The 26,150-nt window shown below is 47.4% G+C and overlaps 1 protein-coding gene across 17 annotated transcripts in view; it reads right to left on the bottom strand.

Moving 5' to 3' along the window:
• dlg1b (discs large MAGUK scaffold protein 1b) overlaps positions 1-26,150 on the bottom strand; it is a 106,956-nt gene that overhangs the window by 51,549 nt on the left and 29,257 nt on the right. Inside the window, exon 1 of one of the 17 annotated variants that reach the window (XM_031559521.2) lies at positions 23,653-24,802. The exons of 14 other annotated variants lie outside the window; for them this stretch is intronic. In XM_031559521.2, the coding sequence (XP_031415381.1) occupies positions 23,653-23,682 (30 nt within the window). In that variant the 5' untranslated portion in view covers positions 23,683-24,802. Of the gene's footprint in view, positions 1-8,641; positions 9,040-23,652; positions 24,803-26,150 lie in introns of those variants that run through there. 2 more of the 17 variants (XM_012826371.3, XM_031559522.2) reach the window with 2 other exon arrangements.

The following is a 26,150-nucleotide window of genomic DNA, read 5'->3' as shown; positions in this document are numbered from 1 at the left end:
ACACACCCGCAGGCACACACAGACATAGATACAGGCAGACACAAACACACACACACACACACACACACACACACACACACACACACACACACACACACAGAGTAGCCATGTTCAGTAGGGTTAGGCCATGCATACACCAAGTCACACACTAAACACAAACATGTAAGCACAAACAAGAGCCAAAAAGTAACAGGGTTGCGATAATGTTCTAGAGATTTGTTGTTCCAGGGCTCTGAAAAAAACATGTAACTAATTAGATGTCAGACAAATTTGGTGATCACTGGATGCATTTTGAAACATTAAAAACGCGTGAAGCCTTATCCATAATGGCCATCATTGGAGGAAAACGCTTCAAGTAATAAGATAACGTCAAGACTAATCCATCAGCAAATTTCGATTTTCTGACAGGTGTAAGTGGTTATAACAAGACGTCTGAGAGAAATCTGGTCATCATTGGTCGCTGTTTTGGAACATTGAGCCAAGTTAAGCATCTTCACGTTTAGAATGTCCCCTTTCTAGGTGCCCTTGTACTGTAGTGGCCGCGCCACAAAATATTGGAGGGTACACGGATGTCCACACAGAGCCGTGTGTCCCTGTGTGTGCGTATTACAGACAACCTTCTTTGATGATTTCATGGGTGTCGCCAGTCATCGAGAGAGTCTGCACCTGTATAGGATTCATTGTCCAATTTCTGTAGCACATAAAAACGCATAAAAAGCCCCAACTCTGGTTTGGCTGGCATTGTTGCTGGTGCTTGCACTGCATAAATCCGACATCAAAACAACAGGTCACAGTGAAGGTCTAAGCAGAGGCTTTTAGCAGTATAAGACTCCGTTCACTTTATCAGGGGGTAAATTCATCAAATTCTGAACAGAGACGGTTCTACTGCCACACAATAAAAAAAAAAAAACATCTTAAATCAACCAACCTCGCGAAGCAACATCATAGTAAACAGGAAGAGAGGATTTGACCCCCCCAGGTTCATGTTGGCTAAGTGCCTGCTAGCCAGATGGTACGCCTATAGCTTGCAGAGAGCATGCTTCTATATCGAGGTCCTTTCAACGTAACCAGTAAGGGGCTGGCTGGAATAAGTGGGCTATAACACTGCGTCACGAGGCGTATCATCATCATCATCATCATGGCACCGCTTCATGTCAGGGCTCTACCCTCAGAATCTATGTTCTGTGTTCAAAAGCATACAATGCCACTATTTTTTTTTGTAATTGGACAGCACTGGTCGGTAAGTGGAGGGTTGGAGGGCTGTCAGGGGTCTCCACTAAAAATGTTTTCTTCCGTTTTGTCCACCGCCAACAGACTCCAAGCCACACAATGCAGAGTAGCAGGTCAAGGTCGACACCCTTTCAGCACTCAATCCATGGGTAGAATAAAGGAACGAGAGCAACAACACTGCGTGACAACCACAACAATAAACCATATAAAAATAAGAACTGTTTATTATTAAGAACCCCTTATTTCTATGGATGAGGAGATGCTATTAGTTGCGGTGTTATTTCGGTACCTTTCACAGTACAAAGCAATAATCTTTTGCAGGGAGGCATACCTCTTGACTAGCAGTGATGTGCTGGTAATGCCACCAAAAGACTACTGCAGAGCGAGGCACCCTTACATGTGAAATGGTGGTATTTACTGTAAGTGACAACGTTAATTCCCACCGTTTTTTTTACATTATGCCACTATTATGGCGTCCCCGCAGATGTGTGTGGGGGGGGAGCTTTCTCAAAGGAGTCCTGAGCCAACAGAAAATATATGTTGGATATGAAATTATTATTCAAAAATAACACTTTGTTTTGAATATCCAACATGTACATAAATCAGGCCATTGGAATCTCTGTCAGGTGCTTTATTCCATGTGCCTATGTACACAGAACTATGTGCCCATTGAAGGATGGGGTTGTAATCAGCAGATGAGCATATCTAAAGCATCATCCACAGCAAAAGCACCATCAGGGCAACCAATCATCCTGCAGAGCTGGAGCCTATGAGCCCCTGCCTATAGAAATGTGTACAATTCCACATATGGAAGATACCAGTCCCCTCCGAGATGCCAGGGTGTGTGTCTCCACAGACACGTGCGCCCCTATTTCAAGCGTCATTGGTACTTGTCAGTCTCTCTGTGACGCAGTGGTACACGCTGGCGCCGAGAGGCGCACATAAGCTGGTGAGTCCTGCAGCCTGCAGTGGCACAGGACCGTCACGGTTTCCAAGGCAACCGCTTTATCAGCTTACTGACAACCTCTCTCCATAGGCAGCCGGGTGATTCGAAACGTGTGAACTCCGCGTCTGACATTAGTCTTATTGAAGTGGTTTTCCCCTCTCTGGATTTGCATATATATATATATTTGCATGATTGATACGCCTTCTTACAGAACAGAGCAAGCAAGGCGGAGTCGAAGGCAGGGAAAGCAGACTGGTGAAAAATGAAATCCTCGAGCGAGGGGCTCAGGTTGTTCACTCGTCTCTTCACGTCACTGCACACACACCGCCAGGCAAGATTTACACATGGGTGCCCGTGCGCAGCCTCACGGGTTTTGACCTTGTGTGGATATACTGCCCTACAAGATCAAGATGTATAGATGGGTCTCTTCACATGGTCTCTTCAGACAGGGCTATGAGTTCCTGAAGGTTTAAGTCAGTGGATCTTTAAGTGAACAGGTGAAGCCCCCGTGGAATGAAGGCAATGCTATTACTCTACTAATGGCTTCCTGGTTGGAGGATTAATAGATCGTGGATTTGTAATGTAATGATGTGATATAACGACACCTCTAGGACCCCTTCCCATCTGAAGACAGAACAGTTAAAAACACATGTCTGAGGAGCTCCTGGGGGGGGCATGCTGGGTTTCCTGGAGAAATGGCAGCAGCCAATAGGGCTTCTAGTCATCTATCTACACTGGCTAAGTCATCCAGAATCGCAAACAAATAAACCACCAAACATCATGGTAGAGCCGAGTGACGCCTGCCAGTGTTCGGAACATTCAATCAGTCACTCACTACGCCCATAGTGCATTATATAGTGAACTATATTTACAGTTGAGAATATGAACTGTGAGGGTGGGACGTGTGCTGCTGACCTAGAGCCAAATATAGTCAGCGTTCCAGAATCTTCCTGCATTTCTTATTTATTAGTGTGGGATACCTAGTGAGATGAGACGGGCTAACGGCCATGTGTGCTAGGTGTCAGAAGATAGAATTCAATAAAGTAGCACGATAATTAGCCAACTCCCAGGCAGCCATCGGCTGGGGATAATGGCTGTCGTTAGAATGGCCCAGGGCTAAATCACAATGCATGGCTGAAACTGACAGGTCGGGCAGGTGAGAGGAAAAGCGTGTCAAAGTTTTGCAGAACCCTGAGACCTGAGACTTCACCCATGGGAGACTTCACATGTCGATCCAGAGTACGATTCCTTTTATTTATTTTTTTAAAAGGAGTCCTGGACACATAAACACATTTCTGGAGGATTTGAAACATTTGAGTTGTAGTGTACAAAAATCTGCCCAAAATGAAGAACGACTTGTGGTTAAACCTGTGGCGGGAGATAGAGGTTCCACTCTACAAATCCAGAATACCCTTTAAAACTGCGAGACCTAACCTCCCTTCATAGGAAATAGAAAATAAGTGAACAAAAGGCATGGCTCAGGCACGCTCATTTCAGATACAACTTGTTGACCGCTACAGAAGACCATTTCATCAAACCGGATTAAAATAAAAAAATGAGCATCATGTTCCGAGAGTCAGAATTAAAGCCGAATTAAATGAATGTGACACCACCTGCCCTGGCCCCCATTAGGCTCTGGAATCCACACAAAAAATATCTTAGCGCTCAGTCGCTGTGCCCAACAGACAGGACTCCTAATGGAGGGGCGGCTAGAATAACAAAGCCAACTGTATGCTTGACAGCGTCTTAACAGCTGGGTTTTCATCGAAATCACTCAAAATGCCTCCCCCTCTGAGGAAGGGATGACATTATTGGACAGCAAAGTATTGCGGATTTCAAAAAACGGTCTGACCTCACTTACTCCACATCATTTCTCTTTGCACACAGAGCAGGGCAGGGCAACAGTTCCTCAACGGGCACAGGACTAATACCAAGCAAACACACTTGAAAGGCATTCTTTACGCTGATGTGTATCGTCATCACACAGTAATCTACGAGAAATCCCCCTTGTGATCTCCATAGGCTAAGCCGCGTTTAACACTTTAGAAAATGAAGTCCGCTTTGTTGGCTCCTGAGTCCCAGAGGACCTCCTCTTGCAGATTGTGCATACAGCCCTGTTCTTCTTCTTCACGAACTCTAGAAGTTTCCACATTAAGCCAAAGCAGCGTGACTGATGGGCTATTTGACCTGCGTCTCCTCGAGCACGGCAGCCAGGCATAGCTCCGCCCCCCTTCGCCCAGTCCCCAGCTCAGCATGAATGGTTGCTACTGTCAGGAGCTGATTAAGTTAGTGTGATTTAGCGTCGATGACGTGGGGACCTGCCACGGACTGCTGATTACTACATTAAATCTCCCCGAGTCAATTTAACCCCTCACATCAGCTCCGGGGGTCCAGCCCTGGCTCTGCAGCCTTTAACCGACTAAACAGATGGGGGAGGACACTGGAGACCCGGACAGTTGCCCTTTCTCCTCAAGGAAGAGATGCACGGGGGCATTGGACTGCATCGCATCCCCTCCCCATTGCCAGCTGTTGGCAGCTGCAAGCGAGAAGCTCGGGATTAAAGGGGGATGTCGTCAGAGGTTCGCCGACCTCTGAATGGCATGTAAACGGGGGAAAAATATTAATGGTTGTTTTCCCAATACCAGAGGTAAATACGATGTCACACCGTGCCATTTCCGCCAATCGGCTCATCTGTGAGCGCTCTGGTGGCAGACATGTCGCTGGCCACAGCAGGACTGGAGCAGATGTGCAAAAGGGAGCCAGCATTAGCATCTTTCCCCCAAGCCAACATGGTTCCTCTCTCTCTCTCTCGCTCGCTCGCTCACTCACTCACTCTCCCCATCCCATGTGCCCAACCCCTCACCAGCCAAAACAACTGGGATCAGAGAATTAAGGCTGGAGGCCGGCATCGATGAGAACATTCATTTGAACTCTTAAAGCCCTAGACTTTTACCAGCATAATTTCACTACCTATGGGGGGGGGGGGGGGGGGTAAGGACAATCAGGGCTACAGATCTGCCATTTGATATGATATTACTTGTAGATGTTATATATTTGGCTTTATTTTTCTACATTTTTTTCATCTATTAAGTTGTATTAAGTTAAGTTGCACTGCACAGTGTAGCGACTAATTCAGCATTAATGCAGAGGTGTGAAAATGGGTGAAGTGACCAATGATCTCCGATGACCAAGTGACCAATGCCTTTGATGCGTTTTCAAAACATTATTACTCCTAATATCTGCTTTGTTCCACAAGCAAGTTTCTAGCGTGTGAAGCATGAGGTTCCCTCCATCATTTGATACATGTCTATACAAATCACAACTTCGTGAGTAATTCAAACAAGGGTAATGAGTGAGTGGAGATAGATGGCGTCCGTATTCGTTTTTCCACAGTAGTTTGCTGCACAGACTAGCATGGAGCATCACTGGAAACGGCTAGTGCTGCCACTTAGTTTTGACATGCGATTCACAACGAGGCAACGAGTACTTTTCTGAGATATGAATTCAGTTATGAATTTCCAACGAATTTGGATGCACATTACGTCCGACAGGTTGTTAAAGTTAACCGAGTTCCACACACTGCATTGATGCTAAGCTGCATCATGAAATGCTTTCATTTGACTGTACTGTGTGTAGTTTAGTGATTGTGCTGCATGGCAGTTGACACCTGGTGAAGTTAAATCACTTACACAGGGGCATCTACTCTGCCAACCCTCCTGGTCATCCCGTGTCAGAGAAGATCAGTGGTGGCCCTGGAAGTGGACCAAGACAGCACTTGAGTAGGTTTGAGTGCTGCGACATGTTTGCACTATAAGTGACCTCCAGTGAGTATAGCCTACTATTATTAGTGGCGTGCTTATAGTATGGGTGACTTTAAAAAAAGCCCTGCAACGCTTCTGCCATTGGTAAATCGATGCATCATGCAGAGAAATAAGGGGAGAGAGAGAGCAGCCATCGCCAAGCTCCTTGTCTTCCCCCTTCCCGCCCACACCCTGCCATCCAAAAGTAGCTAAAAATAGGTCTGCGTATCCGTCAAGCGTGTCCTGGGAGAAAAGGACAATCGACTAAGATATTAGTATTTCTAGGAGAGGAGCTTCTGACACCATGTCCTGGCCCTGTCTTAAGTCACTCTACTGCTGCTCACCACTGAAAACTAAAGAGCAATAGGTCATTTCTTTAGTGAATCTCTACTAGGCTAAATGTTGTTGTGTAACACCAGCATTAGGCTAGCTCAATTCAACGTTCAATTCTTAGCATCCTCTGAACTATGTGACCTCCTCACAATTAGGCCAAAACCATTCAAATGGTTCAGAATGGTTCCAGCTGTGCATCTGTGTGGTGTGTAGTTGTGTAATAGCATTGATGAGATGGCTGCATCCTCTGATCTGAGCTTTATTCTGTTGCATGCAAAAACTAACTGAATGAAATGGTTCGGACTGTCACAACGGGCCAAACGTGAGAGTCATAGGCCAGGCACTTCACAGTCTACACACAGATTAAAGATGAAGACTAATTGAAACGCAATCCGGGGTGAGGCAGATGAGGCATAATCCCCCTGGCCTAAGGATCCAGTGGTGGCGGTTTTAATACTAGATCCCACATGATCCCCCCCCAACCATACGGTAGCAGTCAGAGGGCAATCACACACAGGATAACAGAGGCCGTCACAGATAGCGCTGGCAGCTCCAGTCAACGGACTTCAGTACTCCCACCACACCATTCCCACCACAGCATTCCCATTGCTTAAGGGGGCAGCCAAGATTCAATTAGTCATTTGGATATGAGACTTGTGACCGATGCAAAAGCACTTTACGGTAACAGGCAAAACACACTTGAAGATGGCCCTGGAGGGGATACTGTAAAGCCACGAAGACGTACGCACACTGTTTTGAAAGCTTTTATATGTTGTCTAAAATAACTTGTACAAAAAAAATATGGTCTTACCTGAAACCATACAGACATGCAATTTGCATTGGATATGCCTTACCAGGAACACAGTGCAAAAGTATGAAATATGTGAGATAATGTAACGGCAGAGCTGACCCACAGCCATGACCCACTCTCATTAAGCCCATGGGCTTTACCCCTGCGGCCTGTGCTAATATAATGATTGCAATCTGAGTGAATGCAGATTAGTGCAGAGGACACTGTTAACTACTGTGGCAAGACAGATAAAGGGCAGCGACTGATGTGATTGGACCACAACACGTGAGCAGGGATTCAGGCTCTTGCGATCCATACATTATACAAAGCTAGCTAGTTCTTCTAAATTATGAAAAAGTGCCCCGATAGACATACAGGAAAGAAGTCATTAAAAAGTGAATGCCTTCAAAGCTGCCGGATCAGTGTTCATAACCATGCTTGTAAACGTTTCAGTTGATTTTTTTGAAAGAAACACTGAAATGTCTACACTGGAACAAAAACACATGGAATAGGATTTTGAAACTCTCCAAGCAGTACTCAGATTACTAAAGGGGCAATGAAATGAATGAAAAAGATATCTAGTGTAGTACTTATACAGAAGTAGGTGGATGTCTGGGGACTAACTTACAAGGAGCTGTGAAACCTTGCACGCACGCACACACACTCCCATGCACACACACACACTCCCATGCACACACACTACAACCAGAAACTGGACAGCATCCCCCACTGCCCCCCTTTCCTCTCCTGCAGCCCTGTAGGTGATAAGTAAACATCACAGCAACCAGAGAACACGCTCTCTCGCTCACGTCACGTCACATCGCGCTTCAAATCAGCTCTCCTCAGCAGGCAGGAGCACTGAAACACGTGTTTATATATCGCACACGAACATCGCAGCACACCCCCACACACACCCACCCCCACATTCTGATCGTCCCGCAGGATGATGTCTCGCTCCCTTTTCCAAGTTCACACCTTTGATAGATTAAAATAAAAGGTAATATATATGTTAATTCAGGAGATGTGGAGGTGTGTAGTCATTAAAGCCGGCTGGCTGAAAACCCTCGCTGCGATTCAGCTGCTTCTGCTTTTGACACTTTTGTAGAGCCGAGAGGTTAGACAAGTGTCCACTTCACTTCACTTCACTTCACTTTCCAGCACCCCAGGGTTAAAAAGTGGACACTTTTGAACACCTTTGCATTTCCTCGACTTCAAAGACACAGTTGAGGGGAAACACCAGTAATTACACATGACACTATACAAACGGATATGCACAGCCACCACTGAACAAAGTCTCCAGATGATTGTCATTAGTTTCCATTAAAAGAACAAAACATCCCCCAATAAACTACACAAACAGTAACCACATAATATCTAGGCAGAATGTGTGTGAGTGTGTGTGAGTGTGTGTGTGTGTGTGTGTGAGCTCGCTAGCTTACTTCAAAACTGAGAGTGAGGGGGAAAGGCATCCACTACCAACAAATGCACACAGCCAGCCAGGGGGACCCTGTAAAGCGGCTTTCCCCAGATTCCTAGACTCACCTTGCATCCGAACATGAGCGAGATGGTGCTGTTGGTGCAGGCTACTTTACAGTGGCACAGCATGGGCGAGAAGCAGTCCAGGTTGCGGATGCCGGGGGACATCCTGTCAGCGGCCTGCCGAGGGCAGCTCAGGCGCTCGGCCAGCGAGGAGCCCGAGACGCGCCGCCGCCCGCCGTGCTGCCTGCTCCGGCTTCGCCGCCTGCCCAACGATCCCGCTGCCCCCCCGCCACTGCCACTGCCACTGCCACTGCCACCGCCACCAACACAACCGAACCCCCCACCCCCGGCTCCACTGCCACCGCCTCCACCTCCTCCGCCACTGCTGCTGCTGCTGCCCGCTCTCACCATCCACCTTCATTCCTCGCCTCACTCCATCAAGCGGGGGAGATGCCAGACGCTCAGCTTCCCTCATCCAGTGAGCCCAGGCCCCCCAGCCCCCCACCCCCCCACCCGCACTGGCAGGCTGGCCCTCCTCCTCCTCCTCCTCCTCCTCCTCCTCCTCCTCCTCTTCTACCGGTCTTCTGGAGCTTCAGCTTCCTGCTATCCTGCTGTCCGCGCCCAGCCTTTCTTTTGGTGCTGGCTGCTTTTGGCCTCTGTGAAGATGAATGTCCCTTAATCTTTCTTCAGTGGTCTTCTGCTTGTTGAAGGTTGCGTGTGTTTGAGTGAGTGTGTGTGTGTGCGTGTGTGTGTGTGTGTGTGCGTGTGTGTGTGTGTGCGTGTGTCTGTCTGTGTCTGTCTCGCTGAGTCCTGTCACTGCTGTCAGTTACGGTAGAGGTGTTTGGTGAGGAGGCCCCTCTGGAGCCATGCTGAGTGTCTAGAGTGTGTGTGTGTGTGTGTGTGTGTGTGTGTGTGTGTGTGTGTGTGTGTGTGTGTGTGTGTGTGTGTGTGTGTGTGTGTGTGTGTGTGTGTGTGTGTGTGTGTGCCCAATGTAAGGCTCTTCTTCAAAGTGTCCTCCTCTTCTGTAGCTTTCAGCTCAGCTGCTGTTTGCTTCTTCTCCTCCAAGAGAACATCAGAACGAGAAAACAAGAGAGAGAGAGAAAGAGGGGCAGAGAGAGAGAGAGAGAGAGAGAGAAACGAGAGCTAGCCAACGGGAGCAGAGAGACCGGAGACTGCCACAGTGAGCACGCAGGGATGAGCAGCGAGGTGAATGAGGGAAGAGGAGGAGGAGGATGAGGAGGAGGAGGAAGAGGGAGGGGAAAGCTGTTGCAGCGGCGTGGGGCTTATCACACGGCTCTGTCAGAGCACAGCAGAGCCGTTCTCACTCAGCGTGGGTGAGCAACGTCAGAGAGAGAGAGAGAGACGGAGAGAAAGAAGAGGAGCGCGAGACAGAGAAAACAAGGGGGACGAACAGAGAGGGGGAGAGAGAGAGAGAGAGAGAGAGAGAGAGGGAGGGAGGGAGAGAGTGAGAGATGGACAGAGTGGCTGAGGGAGAGATAGAAAAGGGGGTTAATGGGGGGGGGGGGGGGGGGTTGGGGGGCAAGAAGGTCTTACAGAGAGAGAGACCCCTGCGGGAAGGCTAGACTCTAAGGAGGAGGGATAATAGTGTGATTCGCTGTGTGTTTACATGGAGGAGAGAACGAGAGCGAGAGCGGCCACAGAGGAGGGAGGGGAGGGAGAGCGCACCTAACCAGCCAATCCCCTCATTCAACAAGCACAGCCAGCTGATTGGTCAGCCTGGACCTGACCTTTTAATGCTGTTCTCTTCCCAAACAGAAGCTATGCACACACACACACACACACACACACACACACACACACACACACACACACACACACACACGTAAACTCTTGTTTTTCAAACAAGCACACTCAAATTAAAATTAGAAATGCACAAATACAGATGATGCAGACTCAAACATACATGGACTGCACATTTGTATGCAAACCCTCAAGAGCACACACAATCTTATACACATACACACACACACACACACACACACACACACAGAGATGCACACTATGATAAACACAAGAGAAGCAGACGAGTGACAGATCTAACACAGATACAAGATGTCTGCCATCTCCAGCCTCTCTATGCGCTGTGCTGCCTGTGTTGTGCTCTGCTGGGGAGTGGGACTGTAGCCCTGAGCTGGCTGGCAGTCAGAGTCCTGAGCATACGCACACACGCACACGCAAACACACACACGCAAACACACACACACACACACACACACACACACACACACACACACACACACACACACACACACACACACACACACACACACACACACACACACACACACGCTACTGAGGGCTGGGGGAAGGGCAGGGGGCATCTCCACATGATGACTTTGCTTCAGGAAACTTCAGCAGCCAGGCTCAATGGAGGGAACAGCATGCAAGCGCATGCTAATCTGAGCCAGTGCTAGCTCCCTCCCTCTCTCACACTACATTTCCCAGCCTTTCACTCCCTCCTCCTCCTCCTCCTCATCCTCTCTCACTCTCTCTGTTTTACACTCAATCACCTCTCACAGCCTCTCTCTCCCCCATTTTTCCCCCGTGTCTCTGACTGCTATGCTACACATGCTTCACGTAGCTTCTAAACACCATACAGAGTCAGCAGAAAGCATGTCCACGACCTTGACCTTGACCTCGACTCCGAGCGTAATTTGAAATGCAGAGTCTGAGTCTGAGCTCACTCAGTAGTGTCCAGCACTCACACCGGGCCAGCTCCTCAGAAAAGTGCCACTTAGTACTGAGACACACACACACACACACACACACACACACACACACACACACACACACACACACACACACACACACACACACACACACAGGGCACGAGGCTCACACACACTCCACACAGGAGCTGCTTTAAAAGGAGAATGCCTGCGTTGAGCCCTCAAGCGCTGACAGGCAAGAGCGAGCATGACGTTGATCTGAAGGTGTTAGCGTGCCTCCATATTAACATATTAACATATGCACAGACGGTGTGGTTCAGAGCAGCATTTTTGACATACAGCACCAGCCCACACATGAGGTGAGTCCACAGTGACTCACTGCATCACATTATGGGGGAGCTCAGAGGGATTCAGACAAAGCTTTTCTCTTTGCTGCTGGAGAAGTTCGTCATGTTCCAGTGCATGCATTGTGTGTGTGTGTGTGTGTGTGTGTGTATTAGGGATGGCCAATAATTTTATGTCCTACTTTTAATGTTTCCAAACTTAACATAAAACTTCATCAGCGTTGATCCACGCTACAATGACAAAACAACAGAACAATTGCCTATAGATGTCTGTGCTGATTGGCCAAATTCAGTTTCATGTGTCTCTTTCATAGGTCTAAACAATTCCATAGGCTGGTTTGAGTCTGGACATTCTTGACAGTACATTTTCAAAATTGAAAAGAAAGACAGCACACTTACACTTACTGTTATACTTGCACTGCCAATGTAACAAATACATCTCACAGGATGTCTTTTTGCGGCCTTTTTTTGCATTACCATAACCTCACTTTAAAGTAAACTTATGCTGCTGTACATGTATCTGAATGTTTATAACTATATGTATATCTATATGTCTTGTCTTATCTGTTGTTGTGCGTGTGCACTTATATGTTTCACCGTGGGAGAGTGGGAAACGTTTTTTTTCGATTCCTTTGTATGTCTTAACATGCAAAGTAATTGACAATAAAGCTACTTTGACTTTGACTTTGACAATTCAGATTGCGGATTGTGATTATGTGTTAAAATGAGGGTGATATAATTGTATAATGTTCTGGGCACTAGGGGGAGTGTGCATTGATGTGAGTGACTGGCTGATGACTGGCTGATGACTGGCTGATGACTGGGGGAGGCTGGCTGTTCTGGTAAAGTAATGGGGTCAGATGGTTACACGGCCATGCGAGCCGCTTCGGCTGTTTGCACCAATTTGCCCATTTCCCCTTCACTCAGCTGACTGACTGACTGCTGCTCAATCAAAGCCTGAGATAGATCCCGCCTCCTCTGTCAGTCCCACGCTCTGCACATGCAATGTGGACACACACACACACACACACACACACACACACACACACACACACACACACACACACACAAAATATTACACATACTCAAGCTCTATGTACCTCAACTTCAACCTCTTATTCACAAATACACTAAAGTTAAATAACGTTCATTATAATCAAATAACTTTACAACTAAACATATGTTGACCCAAATACACCCACACACCCTAACCTGTGAGTGCAAATGTTGAGTAGGTATGTATGTGTCCTATCCCAGTGTTTGTCTATGGACAACAAGCACACAGTATAGGACATATGACCAGTAGCTTCCTGACATGATTCAGCCTGAGGTAATAAGGCATTGGTTTGGCAGGATGGCAGTAATGGGTCTGGGAGTTGAAAGTTGTTGAGGCATCTACCATCTTCTCACCCGAGTTGTCTACACCCTGAAACTCTGTCTGAAGAGAACACCAAACAAACCTTCCCCGAGTCAAGCTGAGCTAAGTGTCTGAGCAGAGGCTCTCTCTCTCTCTCTCTCTCTCTCTCAGAGACAGAGAGATGATGACTTCACAGCCATGTGAATGTGACCATCTGCACATCCTGCTCTGCATCTTGAGGTGTCCTCCTCCACCTGTTCCTGTGGTGAGCCAGTTTCGTAAAACACTCGGCCCACAGCTGCCTTCTCCCACTGATCTAAGAGGCCTCGGACCAGTAGCGGCTCTCCATTTCCAGTTACGTCCATAGCTCCAGTGGGTGGATGGCTGGGAAGGAAACTGGCTACAGATGGCTCCGTCTAGCTGAAGTTAATGCCTTTCCTGCAGCATTATTTCCACAGGGACCTCTGTGGAAGTCTATTAATGGGCAGCAGGTTAACCGACCTTACTTCCTCAAACACTTTTCTCAGTCAGAAGTCTATCGTTAGGACCATTTGTGAAGGCTCGGGTGTGAGTTGAAGTTTCCCATTCAAGCTGCTATCTCCCGCCCAGTACAGACACTATATGCACTGTGTTCAACAGAAACTACTTCTTTCAACAATCCTCGCTAACAAGTCATTATTCCCAAAGAAAAACACACCAATAAACCCACACGGAGCCAGTGGCTTTCCCGTCACACCCTCAGGTAGAGAGGCTACCTGGCCGGGCTCTCCAGAGGGCTGATTAAGGCACTACCACCGGGTGTGAACATGTAGGGGGAAAAAAGGCTAATGTGCTTTTCCGACTCCCTTACAGGGACACTTTTCTCCTTTGATAGTTTAATTCCTCATTTTCAACCCGCTCTCGTTTATTAGCGGGTCAACACTCAGGCTTCAGGCTAACCAGTGCTGGTTGAGCTACCCAGCAGATGCCACCACCAACCAGCTCCTGGCTTTCACCACCACGCCCCTCTGTGTAAGGAGAGGATGCAACTCAACACATCTGCAGGCCTTAAAGGGCCATTTAATTAAATTCCCACACCTGCAGCTTTCCACGGTGTAACGAGACAATGAGCCCGTCTACCTATTTAAAGAGTCATTAGCCGCGCATAAACACCTGGGGGGGGGGGGAAACACTGTGCTTACAATTGCGGGGGAAGATGTAGATGGTAGCTGGTGTAGGTGTGAATTCCAATCGGCTCAGTGTGTGTCAAGACCGAGAAGCATTTCGAGCTCCGACTCTCATGCTATGGCACCAGGGCAGTGTAGACTGGCTAGTCTGCTGGGATGGGAAAAGGATGAAATGACTACATTCCAGAGGCCCTGCAGCGATGGCGCGGTGACCTCCGTTCCTCCTCTGTTTTCTGTCTACCGTAAACGCACCGCCGAAGGTCCAGTGGGCTCGGAGGCGGTTGGGGGTGGTGGCACAGCACCACACGCCGTCCCTGCTCATCACGGCAGGCTGGCTTCATTAGCAGTAATTACACTCATGTAACACTCGACATTCCCTCAGTGCAGAGTGAGAGCAGGCTCGAGCAGGCTCGTACAGACACACACACGGACACACACACACACACACACACACACACACACACACACACACACACACACACACACACACACACACACACACACACACACACACACACACACACACACAGACACACAGGTCTTTCCTCAGTCCTCGCCTGTGGGCCTCCCACACAGTCTGTGCTCAGTGAGTGAGGTTTCTCATCTGTTACCATGGGACCTGCTCTCTTCTGGCTCGTGGGCAATATGATGAATGGAAGGAAAAGCAGCCAGAAGTGCCCCACTGCTGCACAGCGCCACCCAGTGGTTCACTTGCAAAACTGCAATATGTTCAGAGGGGATCTGCTGAGGCCTCTTCTCTACTGCTCTGCTCTCTACTGAGTGGGTCAGCAGTTTGACCCACAACCAGATATTTGGTTCACATAGGTCCTCCACAGATCCCTGACCAATAGCTGGAGGGCCTGCTTATAGTTTAAAGTTCCTGAAAAGTTCCATGTTGAGTCAACCTTCTGAATGAGGCACCATGAACTATAACAACAACACAGACAGAAATGGGGAATTTACTGGTTCAAAAAGATCACTTCCACTCCCACATTTGTTAGGATCAACTGCAGTACTTCAAACAGCCAGCTGAGGGCAGCACTGGCACACAGAAAAAGCCTATCCTGGGCTGCTCTGGGCTCCAGTGTGAAGTCCCCAGCACAACCCCTTCAGAGTTAGCTACGCTTGATTAAATGCTACCCTTCAGCCATCTTTAAATGATGACAATGAATCCACTCCACCCCACAGGGTTTTAAAACAATCCAATCACTGTGGGATTATGCAAATGTGCATGTACTGCATGACTTCTGATGGATTTGTGCATTTTCAAGCAAACGCCGAGACTGGGTGCAGCACAAGCACTGCTGCTGAGGGTAGCACTACGTGTTTGGAATTGGGAGCGCAACAAATTGGCAGATTTCCTCTATTTTCAAACCACTGACTGTAAAATGTGCGACAACGCAGAGAGGGTCGGTACATGTTTGAGATTGCTGAAGTCTGAAAAACCGGAGTCATGATCTGCACCTCCTAAAAAGTTCACCCAAGCATTTAAAACCGAACCGTGGGGCAACATTTCATTCGTACGCCACATCAGTCATCGGCTGCCATGCGCGTGGCGCACAGATGGGCAGTTCGACCTGGGGGCCTCTATCTGTGCCAGTCGGGGGCGGAGTTCAAAGGCCTGATTAGTTATAGGCCAGTAGACGAGCACAGCGCGGCGCAGGCCCCGACGTCGGGTCGCAAATGGTGAAATGAGTCGTTCACTACGACCACCACGACTGTAGCTAGTGCGGCCGCTTCTGCTTCGCTCGCCCTCCTCTTCATAGCAGGGATGCCTGCTGCATGGGCTGAAACTGGATCCATGTTAGTTTAATGGCTACATGCAAACTTCAAACCACTAGGAGTGCCAGCAGTGGACACGGCCTGGTGCCAGACACACACACACAGACACACACACACAGACAGACACACACAGTGCTTGCACAGCCCTTGTTTTCTTCAACCAAAGCACATGTAACAGTATAGTAGATTAGTGAGGAGGAAATAATCCTACCAGGGACCTATCGTAGTGTTCCCTCAGCGATAGACAAAATGACAGACAAAAAAAACAAATGGTTATAAACATTGAGCATCTATCAATCAACCTTACATTTTTCAGTAGCGGTGGGTGTCTAGATTACGACTGGTATCTTGTTTGAATTTTAACAGAAACAAGTTTTCCGGTTTTTTTTTTTACATTGCGTTTACCCATACGCAAAAATTGGCTAATACAGGGAGGGCTGATAAAACGTTCACCTTTTCCGCCCCTCCGTGATTTACCTTTGATACACGTGGTGAAAAGAGATTAGCAAAAACATTACAATATAAAATCAAATATGATCTCTGCCAGGACCCGTAACTTCTCATGATCATCTCCTAACTCTGTCGTCAACTCTGTCATCAGTGATGGGCGGGAAAACCTCAATTTGAAGAGGGAGAAAGGAGTCGTCTCAGTTGAAGAACTGTATGACCAACACAAATCCTCGTAGCGAAATCAAATTTGTTCAGTCTGTTCCATGGCGGTTTGTAAAAACACAGAAATAAAATCGCTGTCTAGTACACTTAATTACGCTGTACAACTGTAATGTGTTGCATACATATAGTTTAAATATCCCTTTGGGGCATGAGCTCAAAATCCGTTATCTTCGCTGGCAGAGAAAAACGAATATTAAGTAGGACGTAAGCGTGAGGGGCGGAAACATGGAACCCTCCTGATAGGTTTCCCGAGTTCAGAAACCTTCAAGGACACGTATTCTGGCAGTTAATTGGACCAATTGGAGATTGAACTCACCAAGAGTCCCTACTACACAGACACCTGATGTGTGAATGCAGTCTCTGTCAAAGAGGAGGCTTCAGACAGCTTAGTATCATTTCAGCCTATGCTTCCCCAGTGCCTTCCTTTTTTCACAATACAGGGCACTGAAGACTTCAGCTTGGTCTACAGACCCCCCCCCCCCAACCTAGCTCCCTCATACACAAAAAAAAAACATTTAACAAGGTTCTTCGCTACAGCACGATAAATCAGGCCCCTCAGAAACAAGACAGCGTGACAACGTGACCAAAAGAATGTCACCAGTCGCCACACCCAGCCTAACTAAATCTCTCAAAGGCAGTGAGGAACACACAGAACACAGCGCGGAGAGGCAGACTCAAACTCATAATGACAGGGCAATTTATACACTCTTATCGAGATAACATAATGACAGCAATGGGCTCGGCAGCAGAAAATGGTGCATTTAAAAATGGCCCTTTGCGAATATCTACGTCCCTCATCTATCTGGGGCACGCAGGCTGCTTTTGCACAGCTATCGGCAAATTCTGGTCACCAACACTTCAGTTCTGGTTGTTTACACAGTACCACCGTAGCTGGTGATGGAAGATGCATGGTGAGTGGTGAGACTTCAGTGTCTTCAGTGTGTGTGCGTGTGTGTGTGTGATTGTGCGTGTGTGGATGTGTGTGTGTGTGTGTGTGTGTGTGTGTGTGTGTGTGTGTGTGTGTGTGTGTGCCTGTGTGTGTGTGTGTGTGTGTGTGTTCGTGTGTGTGTGTGTGTGTGTGTGTGTGTGTGTGTGCGTGTGTGTGTGAAGTAGTCTCCTGTGAGTACAGCACTGTGCTTTCACAGCAGGAGCCGCACCCTACAGCAACACTGTGTGCTTATCCTGCCGAATAGATATACAGTGTTTACAACCGACTGATAATGTGCCACACGAGTCGACCAGGGGGGCGAGACTATCAGTCTAGTCAAATAGCGGCACAAAGAGTCATAATATTGCCCAGGTTAAATGCAATAATAAACATCTTAACACTTGAGAACCAAAATACACTCTGTTAATCTGACCAGTACAGATATAGCCTAGTTGGCCTACATGACTAAGGGATTATATTTAAAAAGGTCTCCTCTCGTCCAGAGCAAGCAGTGTTGTCAGCGTTGGTTCAGACTGCCTGCCCACAGCCCAGGACAAGTGTAGCCTGCCATGCCTGCGTAGTAGTCTGGGCACGTGGCTGCCCTTTAAAAGCGCACCAGTGCTCTATTTTGTCTTTGCCCAAATGTATAACCTGGCAAACAAGGGTGCCTACCCCGTACAGCTTGCCCGGGGTTGGAAGCACTCCCGTGGCATTCTGGGATTCTCGGGACACGAGGGGGTACAGTTTCACTGCCACCACCCCCTCACGCTCCTCATTTCACACACACACACACACACACACACACACACACACACACACACACACACAGTCTATTACTGACTGCCTCCTGAATGCATAATTCAGCGTGGAAGACCAGAGAAGAGCCCTTGCTGCAGCAGATATGACAGCAAGCAGTAAAATATGCAGTGGGCCAGGAACTCTCAAGTCAGGAATACCGATGCTGCAGGAGGAGCATGCATGCAGGAGAGCATGGGATGGAACCAAACACTCATACCAGCCCATAAACATGACCAGCGCTGGCATCTATCCAGCTGTGACTGGAGACTAAGTAAGATGTCCAGTCCCAAAGACTTGTACACACACAGGACACCCTCTTGCATTCAAAAGCAGTCAGACACACCTCAAGTGCATGCAATACTGGCTTAAAATCTCAGCCTATATAGCCCTGAACCTGAAGACACACCCACTCCGCTAATTTGAATAGTATCTAGTCTCTACAACATGACTGATCTTGTTAGTGTAACTTGGCCTGTGTTTCTAAGCCTGTTACAGAACACGAGGTGAGGCTCTGTCTTGGGCCAGGGTCCAGTGGCCCCAGACACTGACAATCAGAGACAGAGGTTGCAGGTGCAGGGTTAAGGGCTTGATTTTGCTAGTAGTAACATAGCAAATACCATAAGGAAAAGTCCAGTGATCACGTCATCAACGAGCCCTTACCCTCACCTCATTTTGCCAAATCTGCCACAGTTCCCAAAGATTAAAGTTTGGCTCCATGCATTTCATATTACCACCGGTTGCCAGAGGGTGTTTGAGGGTGGCAAAAAGGCGGAAGCACTGTCCACAGGAGATTCCGGCTAAAGGTTTTTTCAGACAAACTCGACGACCTTGACTGTCTGTACATCTAAAGCCGCAAGCTGCCTGCTGAGCGAAAAACCACTCCTCAAGTTGTATCAGAACCGTATACATAGTATTATCATCATTCATTTATTCACATCCACCACAATAACTCAAAACTACCTGTAAATGATTCTGTGACGAACATCTTCCATCAAGGTTGATTTGAAGTTGCACTGTGACTACCCTGAATGCACGACAGGTCACTTCAAGCACACACACACCGACAACAGCACACTCAGCCAGACTACAACCAGCCAGCAACACATCCACTGTGTAAATGACACAGAACTGTCACGGTGGAGATACACAGAGAGAAATCTCCAGAGTGAGCTTAAGGTTCACTTTTGAGTCAGATCTGCAGCGATGGTGCAGAACGTTTGGGCTGCGTGTTATAAGACGGCGACGCTGCCGACGGCGCCTCTGGGGAGAGGGGACAGTGGCGGAGAGGCTTCTGATCACGTCCCATGAGTCACTCAATCGCACAGCGAAAGATCTCGCATGGCACGACATTTGACTGGGGCTACGACGCCACGCCACGCCACAGCGCCTGCCCGAGCAGAGATTGGGAGCAGGAAATCAGACTGGAACGCTATGAGGGCCAGAGGGCTGAGTGATGCGCTGGAGCTACACTGTCTTGTGTTTGGTCATACCCTCAAGCCACGCTGAGGCGGAGCCTCGCCTATTGTGCCAGAGCCTTTAGAGAACAGAAGGGTGGCATACTAGGAGTGCCCGGGACCGGAAAGCTTTTCACATCAGGTATCCTCTGCAGAAAAAAAACAATATATATACTGTATATATTATATACTGTATATAGACCCCTTCTCCTCCAACCACATCATGCCAAAGTAAGCATGGATGATGTGGGCAGGGTGGAGCTTGGTGTTATGAGAGGTCATTGTGTCTGGTCAATGGGCACAGCTGACTGTGATGGAATGGAATTGGCTGGCACAAGACACACACACACACACACACACACACATACAAACAAAAACACTCTAGTCAGGCACGGTCACTTATGCGTGACCTATTGTAAATCAGTATATGTTTTAGCTGTTAACAGAGCCTGTAGTGTTTCTTTGCCAGAATGGGTAGCATTTTTACCCAACACAGAGACAGGTCATGTTAAGTCATAGAAGAACTGTCCTGTAAAATAACTGGCTCCCTCCAGCAGATCATTCTTGTGTAATTTTGGCTAATGCCCCCAGAGAAGAAACTGCATTTACAGCTAAATATGATACAAGAGTCAAATGAACCATCATTTATCTAAATGTGCTGTTTTGATCCAAATTGTTGGAATATTAGATGGTGCGTATAAGAAGATTGTAGAATATATGAAATAGGGGAAAGGAACCACAATCGAATAGTGTAGACAGTCACACACGTACACATGAATGAGGTAAATGAAGCATGTCGTTACTGCTCCAGATTTGTAACCCTGACCACACAGAGATGGGCGGGAGAAGTGTGCTCCCAAACCTCCAGAGACTTGTTTTAAACAAATCAGGCCAGTTCCTCCTGTGCCCTTCTGACCGGGGTTCCTTGCGGTACACTGTGGGGATGGGGAAGCCTGCTCTGCCCGCCTGCCAGGAGGGAGAGGAGGGAGGGAGGGAGGGAGGGGGCACAGAGCTCGCCTTGGCCAGACTCACATGGATGGAAGTCCAAGGGGCCTTCAATGCAAAGTCTGCTGTCGGCCCCGGAGCAGGCATCCACCCGGGGGGGGGGGGGGGGGGGGACGAGGACGGGCGAGTGCTGCCATGCGCACGAAAAACCCCCAGTCACAGAGCTCACCACTGTAGCCCATCTGCCAGCCGCCATCCGTCTTGATGTGTATGCACACAGCATTGGCTGGCAAAGGATTGGGGGGGGGGGGGGGGGGGGGGGGGGGGGCAGGAAGATAAAGGGCAGATGGGCAGGGATGAAAGAGATGTGACGGAAGGAAGAGACCGAAAGCGAAAAGTGACGGCAAGTCAGAGAGTGACTGAGACATAATGACAGGGAACGAATAAAAATCAGCATTCTCTGAGATGCCCTTTCTTACTGCAGCACTTACTGAGGATTTCAGACTGGACACGTCACACAAGAGCAGCAGTACAGTTATAGTTATAGTTAAAACCAAATGTAAAGCCTTTTTTATCAGAAAACTCAAATACAGCTTTTCTCCCCTGACCCTGCTTGTACGAGTGGAACCTGCAATATGGGTTAAAACTGAGAAACAGGCAAACATCTGGGGTACATGAAGGAACATAAAAATATTATTTTTATTATAAAAAAAAGGTACAAATATTATTTTGTAATCCTTGGTTTCCAACTGGTTAGTACCTGCAAAATGCCTGCAACATGCACAGTACTGGGGGGGAAGGGATTAAGAAGTTTTACAAATCATGCACGCTATTATGGATTTAGCTCAAACTGCTCTAAAACAGCAGAGTTGAACTCATCGTACAGAGGGGCTGCCGTATACTACAGCCTAGGCAGTGTGCTACAGACTTTCTCTATTATAGGAGATTCTGGTGGCCAGTACAGACATCACTCAGACATCAGACCAACGCAATGCTCTTTTGAAGAGGATTTGGGAGAGGGTTAGTGAGGACTCCGTTACAACAATATCCAATAGCTTCATGGCTTGTTTTGCCTGTGTGGTTTATGAAAGACATTCCACACAGGTCAGATATATTCTTCACTGCCGCATGTATCAAACACAGCAGTCCTGTTGGGTGATGAAATATTTATAACCATAATGCTATAACGGAGTACGGCACCAACAGACATAAGACGCATAACAAGGAAGGAGAGAGAACCATTTTCATGGCTGCCATCATGCTGCTATTACACGTCCAAGCCCACTCAACAAGGACTGTTGCTGGGTCAGAGCAGTCCAACGCTACAGGGCTCGCCACTGAGAGCTGGCCTGAAGGTTCCTGGGTGACAGGAGAAGCCGAGTTACTACCACCTCCTCTTCATTAGAAGATGGTGATTCATCTGCAGACCGACCCGGAAGGCAAAGGCTCCAGACTAAAGGGAAAGAGGCTCGGACACGGGTCATCATGAGCAGGAGAGAGGGAGGGAGGGAGGGAGGGGGGAAGGAATAAGGGGGTGCAGTGGCCCCTCCGGCCATAGGCGTAAAGTGGGCTCCATGCGAGTCAGGACAGCCTGTTCTGAAACAGATTACTGCTAATGAGTCATCAGCGGCCACTGGGTTTCCAAACACCCCTGTGGCGAGCCCTGATGACATGGGCAACTAAAACGCGGCCATTTGTATTCAAGGCTGCTCCATTAAATCAATACAAGAACACAGCAGAGACATGTAGATAGTGTGTGTGTGTGTGTGTGTGTGACAGGCTGATCAGGGATTACAGGATGTGACCTCAGCATTGACAGCCTCCTCCTTGCATCAACAGCTTCCCTCACTCAGCACGCCATTTTTCTGCAAAGGTGGCAAAGTTGGCACCTACGAGGGAATGTGTGATCACTGCAAATGAGTGCACACGCTGTCCCCTTCTGTACGCGTATGCGCGCACGCACGCACGCACGCATGCGCCCGCACGCATGCGCCCGCACACACACACACACACACACACGCGCACACACACCCACTCCACCAGTTCATTCAGATCATGGCACTTCGATCAAACAGGCTCACTCTGGCTGCCTTTGCCCCTCCACCTCCCGAATATAAAGACAACAATCTATAATCTGTGGAGGACTTAAAGGCTGGTCTACATCTTACACAAATAGAACTGCACCATAACTCATACATGGCTTAAGAAAGGGTTTTGGAGCAAAACACATTTTACTGGCGTCTATTTTAAACCCCCCCAAAAAACAGGCAAGATAAGAGGAAAAACTTCAGCTATGAAGACGGGCGCTGATAAACACAGGAAATAGGGCCACGGCATGTAAACTATCTCCAGGGTACCAGAGTGTGGGGTCAGCCAAGCTTGAGGGAGAAACAGACTGATAGGAAATGTGTTGAATGTGGCAGCGGCGTTGCTTGCAGCTACTCTACAGGAGCCTTCTCTTTAAAAAGTTACTGGAGGAGCAGGTGTGCTCTCGGTTTCAGCATCAGCAGCCACCTTGTCTAACATACAATGTCAGCAGATATGTGCAAAGAGGAAACTAACACAAGGGGGGGAAAGAGTTTTGATGTATGCCCTAGTCTTACATCAGTAAGATATTACATAGCAGACCATTGTAAATCATTCAGGGAACAACATAATGCACCATAAGAACAATGAGGGGGGCGTTTTTGTAGCACATGGACAAATAGCATAATTCCCTGTTGGCCAAAAACAAGACCTCATCATCATCATCATCCATCACTTAAGATCATTACATTCCTTCAGCTAAAATCCCCATGTCAAAGTACAACAAAGCCCAAGGAAGATGCCCGAACTGAGCCATTTGTCTAAAGCGCGATTAGATATCGAACCAACGGACAATCTTTAGCTCTACTTCTCATCAATCCGTACCTCGCGCACTAAGTGGACTGGACCTTACCTTTGTCGTAACGATGCATATGCAGTCCATCCTTCCGTATCGGCTAGCCTCACGACGCTCAGCATTTCATTTCGGACCTTTGTTGCTGCGGTCAGAACAAGAGTGTATCCGCACATAAATACATTACTAACACCGCTGTCCCAGTCGTAACGGGGGTATGGGGGGGCTACATCTTAGCACTTCTTGTGTCAAAGCTGCTTCCAATATCCGTAAAGTTCAAGAGATGCGAGCACGACGCAACTGCCGACTCATATAAGATGCTGCCGAGAGCGCGTGGAGAGTAAACAGCGTCCGGGAGAGCTCTGCTCCAGACCATGGCAGTTCCAATTCAGCGACATGTGCAATTATGCTTGCGTTGTTTTATTAACCCTCTCACGGCGGCCTCCCGCTGTAGGAAAACAGTTTAAATGGAAAAGAGCGCTAAACGCCAGAGACTGAAACAAAAATGCAATGCTGCTGTACTGGTAGAGCATGCTTCTTCCAAGTAACCTACTGCACTTTCCAACCCCGAAACAACGGAAGCTCCTCTTCTTCTTTCATATAGCCTAACAAATCTAAAGTAGAACAATTAAGCCCACTCGATTCCATATGAACATGAAGGGCGATTTTCAACAAACTACAGTGATGTGGTGAGCACATTAACAGCATATCTTCCCAGATTGTTTCAACTTCCCAGTTGAGTTCTTCCTATTCATGATTTTAACAATACATTTTTAATGCATTTGCTTTTAACTCCAACTCTGGCGGCAAATAAATGTAACCTACACGGTGTCAATAACCGCAGCCACGCGGTGAGTTCCATTACAATACATCCTTGAAAGGTACAAGACTCAAAGCTTAGTGCCTATGCGCACTGTTCTGTGAGACTGTTACTGTAGGCTACGTCGAAACGCATCAGTTCTGATGCAGAGCGATAGCCTTCGCTTTATCTGACTGTTTTCAATAACGCTGGGGAAACGCAAACATCTGTAGCGTGGTATTTTATTTTTAGTATTTTATTTTTGGGCGGGCCTCTGCAAAAGTGAGCGGCCACGACTTCAACTCACGGTCCATCGCAGCCCGTTATAGCCTACAGCTGATCTGAAGGCAGTCTTAGGTTAGACCACCACACAACGGTGAAGTAGACCCAAAAACCAAGGCAGTTCATTCTTCCGTTCTTTGTTGACACTGAAACGGAATTCCTAGTAAAACAACTATTACAGCACAAACCAATGCATCTCTGACTTTTAAGCACACCACCTTTCCAATCATATGTAAAAATGCACGGCCTACTTTCACAACAAACTAATGCAAAATATCGGGGCAACAGGCACAATAGCCTACTAGCAGGTTTACATCGCTGGAACTATATGGTCAAAATTTGGGAAAATCTCCCACAGCCCAACAACAACCGGCATGAAAGGGAACACCACCATCCTTATAGGGCCACATAAAATAGTTTTGATTGGTCACGATGGCCAGGGGAAAACACATACGTCTGCCTGTGCCTACAAGACGTGTTGCAGAATTGAAAAGGAGTGTCTGCTCTTGTTTGTTGGTGTGTCAGAGCAAATTTGCAATGATTGGTATTAGCCTACCGTCACTAGTATAATCGAGCTTGATATGAACATCATTGCTTTTAGTTAACCTTACACAATTTTTTTCATCAGAGGCCATGCAGGTGAGACGATAGATGCCGCTGCGGGCATGTACATTGCTTTACGAGCTGATCAGGTAAACGGACGTTTTTCACAAGTAGAATCCTAAATTGGGTTACCGAGTATACCGTGGTTTTAAAGGCAGCATGGGTTAAAAACATACACTGGTGCAACGTGTGAGATAGGTCAGACAATTAACAAGTTTGCTTACCTAGACAATATATCTTAAATGTAACTAGTAACTAAAGCGGTTAAATGCAGCGGAGTAGAAGGTACAATAAAAGTAGCATAAAATAGAAATACTCAAGTTAAGTACAATTATCTAAAAACAGTAAAAACCTAAATGGAAGTACTTTCACTACTGGATGCTAACCATCTAGACAACAGTATGTAATTCTTCAAAAAAATTAAATATGTCTCCATTAAAAAGGTTAAATAAGTAATAATTTAAAGTTACTTTTTTTTTATTTAATTAACTAGAAATAGCAGCAAAATTGTGAAGAAGTAACCAATTTGACATAACGTAGAAAATGCCCATGCACTGTTGTCATGCTAACCAGCTAGGGCCGCTCTGGCCTCTCTCATAAATCCACTTTGTACCTCAATAGGTGCAGGTGAGTCACTGTAGTAAAAACAGCATGGCAAAGCAAGAGTGCAGTCACGGGCAAAAACACACACACACTGTCAGGAATGGTGTTTTTAACCGCTAAAGTCCCATTTCAGAGGTTAAAATAAGTGTTTGTTAATGGAATGTTCCATTTTTGTTTTAACTACAGCCTCAATCCATTTTCATGGTGCTGAATTGAATTTACTAAAGGACACAAGTAAGCATGGCTATACTGTAGTTAATATTAGCAATTA

The sequence above is a fragment of the Clupea harengus genome, chromosome 22 (assembly GCF_900700415.2).
Source record: "Clupea harengus chromosome 22, Ch_v2.0.2, whole genome shotgun sequence".
NCBI lineage: Eukaryota > Metazoa > Chordata > Actinopteri > Clupeiformes > Clupeidae > Clupea > Clupea harengus.
This window is presented reverse-complemented; position numbering and strand designations above follow the sequence as displayed.